The 7,707-nt window shown below is 25.4% G+C and overlaps 1 protein-coding gene across 1 annotated transcript; it reads right to left on the bottom strand.

Annotated features, from left to right (window-relative positions):
• Window positions 1–6,195: 6,195 nt before the first annotated feature.
• K460DRAFT_297655 (uncharacterized protein) lies at window positions 6,196–6,348 on the bottom strand (the record flags this gene model as incomplete). Its single annotated transcript, XM_040929726.1, has 1 exon — window positions 6,196–6,348. A coding segment is annotated over one exon (153 nt), but the record flags the coding sequence as incomplete, so codon positions are not given.
• Between the last annotated feature and the right edge of the window lie 1,359 nt (window positions 6,349–7,707).

Here is a 7,707-nt window from a genome sequence, read left to right as displayed (position 1 = left end):
TTATTACTACTACTATATACCTACTCTCTCTATACTCCCTATAACTAAAAATATTTTCTAGAAAATAAAAATAACTATGTTGCGTAAATTAGCAAATATAAGTTTATAGTTTGTATAGCGCTGCGCATATTTTTGCAATTTTGCTAGTAAAAACTTAAGTTTTAATATATTTTCTGCTATATCTACCCCGCAATGCAAAAACTAGAGTTAATTACTTCTATATACTATATAAAGAAGGCAGTTAAGGTTTCTAAAAACATAACTATTTTATTTACTACTATTTGCAGTAAGCTTTAAGGGCGTTAAAGCGTAAATAATAGTTAGTAGTAAAGTATAAAATAGGCTTCTACTTAAGGATAGAGCTAGCATACTAGTTTTTCTGCCTATTTTTCTTTTTTTGCAGTAGTAATAATAGGCTTTTAATTAAGTTAATTTGCTTGCTGCAAAGTGCTTTATTAATAAGTATACTAATACTTATTAGTTTTGTGCATAGAAAAGGCTTCTAAAAGCTTTTTATACTTAGAAGCTAGCTATTAGTAAGGTGCATAGCATAAAAAAAGTAGTTTAAAAACTGTTTTACTTGTATCTATTTTCTACTGCTTTTTAGCAATAGCTTAGGCATTATTAGTAGATAATTTGTGTATTTATAGTCCTATATTTGCACGCCCTATTTTCTAGATATTAACTAGCAATATTTACTCTAATTGGCACAATATTAGGGGCTAGGCAGCTATTTTCTACCTAATTAGGTTAGCTAAGGCCTATATTATAAAGTAATGCTTTAGCGCTGCACCTATTTTTGCAGTTAATACCTAAAGTCTTATTTATTTTTATAAATAGGCACTATTTAGGGTTTATAAATAGCTGGCTTTGCTAATTATTTATTAAATTTCTAAAAATATTTCTACTAAATATCTGCGCTTGCGTGCGTAATAAAGCAATTATAAGTTTTTTTTTTTTAAAGTGCGTATAGTGCGGGTTTTTTTTAGTAATAATACTAGTAATACCCCGTTTTAGACTGCACTTTAGGAAATTTAGTAGAAGTAACTAAATTAGTTGCTTGTAGCATTAGTGCTCTATATACTTTTATAGTAAGTAGCTAGCACTGCTTTGTACAGCTACCTGCTTAGTACTTTCTACTTTTTTTAAAGAATTTGTGCCCGCGTGCTTTGTGCGCCTAGGTATAAAATTGTTACTTAGTTAATTCTGCTAGTAATTATATGCTTGTTTTAAAAATTAAGCTATATATATTTAAGTATAAACAATTATACTGTAAAACTGCAAATAGCTTATTAAATTAGTTATTGTTTATTTAATAGTACTTTACTACTTAAATAACTATAGTAATTCTAGAGCTAATATATGCTAAAAACTCCAATTTTAGGAAAGGTATATTTATTAAATAAAAAACTAATGCCTTTTAGGGCTTTTTAGTAATTTATAATAACTTTACAAATTATATAGCTTTGCGCTAGCAATAGTTTATTTAAATTTCTACTCTATTAACTTTTAATAGTGAAGTATTAGCTTACTATAGTTTTAATAGGTAATAGGGAATTAGAGTTTAATTCTAGAAAAAAAGCCTAAAAAATAGCTACTATATTTAAAAAAAGCAGTAAGCGCGCAAATTACTTAATCCCAATATAAAGAAGTAGTAATAATAAATACTAATATAAAGCTTTTTTGGGTTTTGTAATTAAAATAAGTACAATTTAAACTTTTTAATAAAGAATAATTAGAAGGCAAGTCTAGTACTAGCAGCTGCAGTAATTCTAGCTCTAATAGCGTATATTAAAGTTATTGCAATTAAAAAGCTTATAGTTAAAACTTAGGTTTAGCTAGCAAGTTTGCTTTATTATATATACTTATTTAGCTAGGCCTTTTTTTTAGAAAACTTTATACCCTTTACTAGGCGTATTAAGGACTAGGACTTTTACTTTAAAAAAATTAGAGTATTTAAAGCAGGCTTTTGCTCGAATACGTTAGTATAAAATAATAAAATAGAATATATAGTTCTATTTTATTAGTTTCTAGGACTACTATAATAATTAATAGGGACAGTTGGGGGCATTAGTATTTAATTATTAGAAGTAAAATTTTTAAATTTATTAAAAACTAACTACTGCAAAAGTATTTGCTAAAGATGTTTTTATTAATTAGTAAATAAAAGTTAAAAAATTAAAAATAATTAAATACTATTGTAGTTTTAACTATAAACTATACTAACTAGGGATTAAGCAATATTTTTTTTTTTAACTCGCTTGGCACTTTATAAGAAATTAAAGTTTTTAGGTTTTAGGGGGAGTATAGTTGCAAAGCTAAAACTTAAAAAAATTAATAGAAGGGCACTACTAGGCGTAGAACCTGCAGTTTAATTTAACTTAATACAAAAAAACTTACTAAGTCTAAATAAAATAAAGATTAATAAATTAAGAGTTTTTTTTTAATTTTTTAGGTAGTAGTGCATGGCCGTTCTTAGTTAGTAGAGTAATTTGTCTGCTTAATTGCAATAATAAATAAAATTTTAATTTACTAAATAGCTAAGCTAGCTTTAGCTAGTTGCCAGCTTCTTAGAGGGATTATTGGCTTAAGCTAATAAAAGTTTAAAGCAATAATAAGTTTATAATACTTTTAAATATTCTAAGCTATATGCGCGCTATACTAATAGAGCTAATAAGTTTTTTATTTTAACTAAAAAGTTTAGGTAATCTTGTTAAACTCTATTGTGCTAGAGATAAAGTATTGCAATTATTACTTTTTAATAAAAAATGCCTAGTAAGCGCGTATTATTAGTATATGTTAATTATATTCCTGCCTTTTATATATACTACTTATTACTACTACTAATTAAATAGCTTAGTAAAGCTTTTAAACTAGCTTAAGGAAGTTAGCAATAATTACTCTAAATTAGAAAGTTTATTAAACTTAGTTATTTAGAGGAAGTAAAAGTTGTAATAAAGTTTCTATAAGTAAACCTATAGAAGGATTATTACTAATTTTTAAGAAAACTTTAGTCCCTATCTAAACCCTTATTTTTTGTATACTATTTATTTCCTTAGCAGGCTTTGCCTGCTAATAAAATACTATAAAAATTCTTTGTAATTGCAATTAGTATTAAAAAATACATAATAATTACAACTTTTAATAACAGATTTTTTAGTTCTAGTATTAATAAAAAACGCAGCAAAATGCGAAAAGTAGTATAAATTGCAGAATTTAGTAAATTATTAAATTTTTAAACGCATATTGCGCTTTTTAGTATTTTATAAAGCATGCCTATTTAAGCGTTATTTATACTTTTAAGCTTTACTTAGTATTAAGTATTTATTTCTATTTTATGCGCAGGACTTACTTTAAAGCAATTAGCAGCTAGTATACTTACTTTAAAGCGCAGTATATTTTGCATTTTTTAGTTTAAACGCTTGCGTTTATAAAGCCTATACTTTTACTTTTAACTTTAAATTAAGTAGAAATACCTGCTAAACTTAAGCATATTAATAAGCAGAAAAAAAAAAACTAATAAAAATTGCCCTAGTAATAGCAAGTAAAGTAGTATTAGCTTAAATTTAAAATCTAGCTTTTTTAGGGTCTAAGTTGTAATTTGCAGAAGGCGTTTTAGTATTAGTAGTAGTTTAAGTTCCTTAAAACAGGACGTTATAGAAAGTAAAAATTCTATATATAGTTGCTAACTTTTGCTGTATAAAGCCCTTTTAATAAGTTAAATTATTTAGGAATGCAGTTCTAAATAGGAAGTAATTTTTTTTTAAAGCTAAATACTAGCTAGAAACTAATAGCACACAAATAGAGTAATTAAAAAATAAAAAGTACTTTAAAAAGAAAGTTAAATAGTATATAAAATTATTAAAAAAAAAGCGCTTGCAGCTAGACTTGCCTATAGTTGCTTATTTAAGCTTTTACTTAGTGCACTTTTTTGCAAGCAAGCTAGTATTAGTTTAAGTAATTAAATAAAAGCTTTTATTATATACTTCTTTTTAGGGAAGCCTTATAAGGAAAGCAATATATAACTAACTTAAATTAAAGTTTGCATATTTACTAAAATGCTAGCGTAATAGCTATAAGCAGCCTGTTTTAAAATATAAACTAAGAAGTTTAATATTTATGCAAGTGTTTAAGTATTAAGCCCAAACGCGTAATAAAAGTAAATAAAAGTAGGATTTCTTTTAAAGTACACTATTAACTAATCCTAATATTTTTAAATAGATTTAAGTAAGAGCATAGCTATTAAAACTTAAAAAATAGTAAACTATGCTTAAATAAAGTAAAGCTAGAAAAAACTTTAGTAAAAGCTTGCAGCAGTTCTAATGTGCAAATTAATTATTAAATTTAGGTATAGGGGTAAAAAACTAATTAAACTATTTAGTAGCTAGTTCCTGCTAAAGTTTCCCTTAAAATAGTAGTAATATATTTAGTTTTATAAAGTAAAACAAATAATTAGAGGCTTAAGAATTAAAACAACTTTTACTTATTTTTAAACTTTAAATATATAAAAAGTCCTTATTACTTAATTAAACATAGACACTTAAATATACTATTACTAGTAAGCTATTTTTAGTAAATAGAACTAGTAATGCAGGATAAACTAAATGCAAAATTAAAATACTAGAATACACGCTTATTAAATACTACAAAAAGTATTAGTTTATTTAGATAGCAGGACGGTAGCTATAGAAGTTGGAATTTACTAAAAAATATATAATAACTTACTTACTAAATAAACTAGCTCTAAAAATAAATAGCGCTTAAGTATATTACTTATACCCTGCTACTAGAGTAAAATTTAAGCTTTAGCAAGTAGGCAGGCGTAGAAGCTTATAATAAAGCTTTAGAAATAATTCTAAGTTAAATAGCTTTTAGTGCAGATTTTAGTAGTAGTAGCAAATACTTAAATAAAAACTTTAAAAACTAAAGTAGGGAAAAGTTCTATATAAATAGCAGTTGGATACAGGTTAGTTAATTCTAAAAAATAAAATAATTTTATTTTAATATTAGTGCTTGCGCTGCGCCCTTAAAAAGGAAGCTAGTTAATATTCTAGTATTTAAATATAAATTCTCTGCAGCAACGCAATTAAGAGCAGAAACTTTAGTAAAAGCTCTAAAAAGAGTTTTCTTTTCTTTTTAATAGTTTATTACCCTAAAATTAGTTTGTTTAGAGCTAGGGTTTAATAGCTAAAAAAGTACTGCACTTTTGCAGTATTTAGTACGCTTTTAATAAGCTTTAAAAATTTACTTAAAAAAATAATTTTTATGCTAGGTTATACTTATAACTGCAGTAAGTTTCTAAAATAAAAAGCCTCTAGTTAATAGAATAATATAGATAAGGGAAGTTGGTAAAATAGATTTATAATTTTAAAAAAAGGATTAGCTCTAAAAATTAGGTACGTTAGGCTTTAGGGAAAAGCTTTTAGTACAAAAAAGCACTAACTGCAAAGTAAGCGCCTTTTAGCGCTAAAATATAAATACTTTTAGTAGGCTTTAGCTATTTAGCGTGTATTTAACAACTAACTTAAAACTAGTACAAATAAGGGGAATCTAACTGTTTAATTAAAATATAGTATTATAATAGCTAGAAAGTAGTATTAATACAATATAATTTCTGCTTAGTATTTTAAATATTAAAGCAAAGAGATTCGACCAAGCGCAGGTAAATAGCAGGAATAACTATAACTTTTTTAAAGTAGCTAAATACTTTATTATCTAATTAGTAACGCGCATAAATAGATTAATAAAATTTCTACTATTTCTATTTACTATTTAGCAAAACTACAGCTAAGGGAACAGGCTTAGCTAAATTAGCAAGGAAAAAAAACCCTATTAAGCTTAACTCTAGTTTAATATTGTAAAAAAACATAGAGGGTATAGAATAGGTAGGAGCTTTAGCACTAGTAAAATACTACTACTTTTATAGTTTTTTTACTTATTTAATAAAGCAGAGCTAGGCTTTACTACTTAACTTTTAGTATTAAAGTTTTTTGTAGGCTAATCCGGGTTAAAAACATTATTAAGTAGGGAGTTTAGCTAGGGCAGCACATTTATTAAACTATAATGCAGGTGTCCTAAAAGAAATTTATAAAAAATAGAAATTTCTAGTAGAGTAAAAAAGCAAAAGTCCCTTTAATTTTAATTTTTAGTGTAAATACAAATTATAAAAGTATAGCTTATTAATTTTTTAGTCCCTTAAAATTTAAGGCTAGAAGTGCTAGAAAAATTACTATAGAAATAACTAGCTTGTAGCAGCCAAGCATTTATAGCAATATTACTTTTTAATTTTTTAATATTAGCTCTTCCTATTATACTAAAGCAGAATTTAGTAAGTATTAGATTATTTACTTACTAATAGGGAACGTAAGCTAGGTTTAGACTATTATAAAACAAATTAGTTTTACTCTACTAATAACTTTGCCTTAATAGTAATACTGCTTAGTATAAGAAAAACTGTAGTTTTAAATAATTAGTTTTTATAGCTATTTAACTAGGCATTGCTGCAAAGCTACTATTTACTAAATTATAGCTAAATACTTTTAAATTAGAATTTATACTAAAATAGAGTAATTTCTGCCTGCACTAGTTAGATACAAATAGGCTTTTAGCCTAGAATTTTACTAGGCCGGCATTAGCAGTTTTATTAAAGTTGGGGCTACTAGCTAGTATATTGCAATTATATAGTATATAAAATTAAATTCTTTACAGATAACTTAATTATCTAGCTAGGTTGTATAAGTAGTTAAGTAGCTTTATTATTATAAGCTACTAAGTATAAGCCTGCTGCTAGCTTAGTTAAATATAGAATATATAACTTTCCCTATTTGTTGAAAAGCAGCAAAGTCTGCAGCAAAAAAAGGAAAAAGTATTATAAATTTAGGGCCCTAACCCCTTAAACTAGGTAGAAAAATGCCTACTTAAACTTTTAGGGTATTCTAAGCACTTACTTAAGCTAAAAAAGCTACTTGCTTAATATAAGTAGTATTAGCTACTTAAATTAGAAAAGCTAATTGCTTAAGCTAGGCAAGTTAGCAAAGGGAATAGAGACAAGGTACTTAAAAAGCAGTAGTTTTTTTTTTATAGTTTTTATTGTATAAAAAAGTTATTTAAAAATTTAAAATATAAATTTTAGAAAAGCAAACCTGTTTTAAACAGCAGGCTACGAAATTAGGAAAAGAAAATAGCAAATAATAATAATTAAGGCGTCTAGTAACTTACAAGTTACTAGACAGTAGAATTAAAATAAATAAAGCATTTAGTAACCTACAAGTTACTAGACAGTAGAATTAAAATAAATAAAGCGTCTAGTAACTTACAAGTTACTAGACAGTAGAATTAAAATAAATAAAGCGTCTAGTAACCTACAAGTTACTAGACAGTAGAATTAAAATAAATAAAGCGTCTAGTAACCTACAAGTTACTAGACGGTGGAATTAAAATAAATAAAGCGTCTAGTAACCTACAAGTTACTAAACAGTGGAATTAAAATAAATAAAGTATCTAGTAACCTACAAGTTACTAAATAGTGGAATTAAAATAAATTTATTACTTTATTATTTTTAGTTTTTTAGCTTAGGTATACTTATAGAGTATGCTTATAAAATATAAGTTAAAGTAAATTTAAGCTTAACTTACTTATAAAGCTTATTATACTTTTATTTTATATTTTTAATAAATAATAACTATATTTTATTTTTAACTAGCTAT

Source organism: Cucurbitaria berberidis, assembly GCF_010015615.1.
Source record: "Cucurbitaria berberidis CBS 394.84 unplaced genomic scaffold K460scaffold_9, whole genome shotgun sequence".
Taxonomy (NCBI): Eukaryota; Fungi; Ascomycota; class Dothideomycetes; order Pleosporales; family Cucurbitariaceae; genus Cucurbitaria; species Cucurbitaria berberidis.
This window is presented reverse-complemented; position numbering and strand designations above follow the sequence as displayed.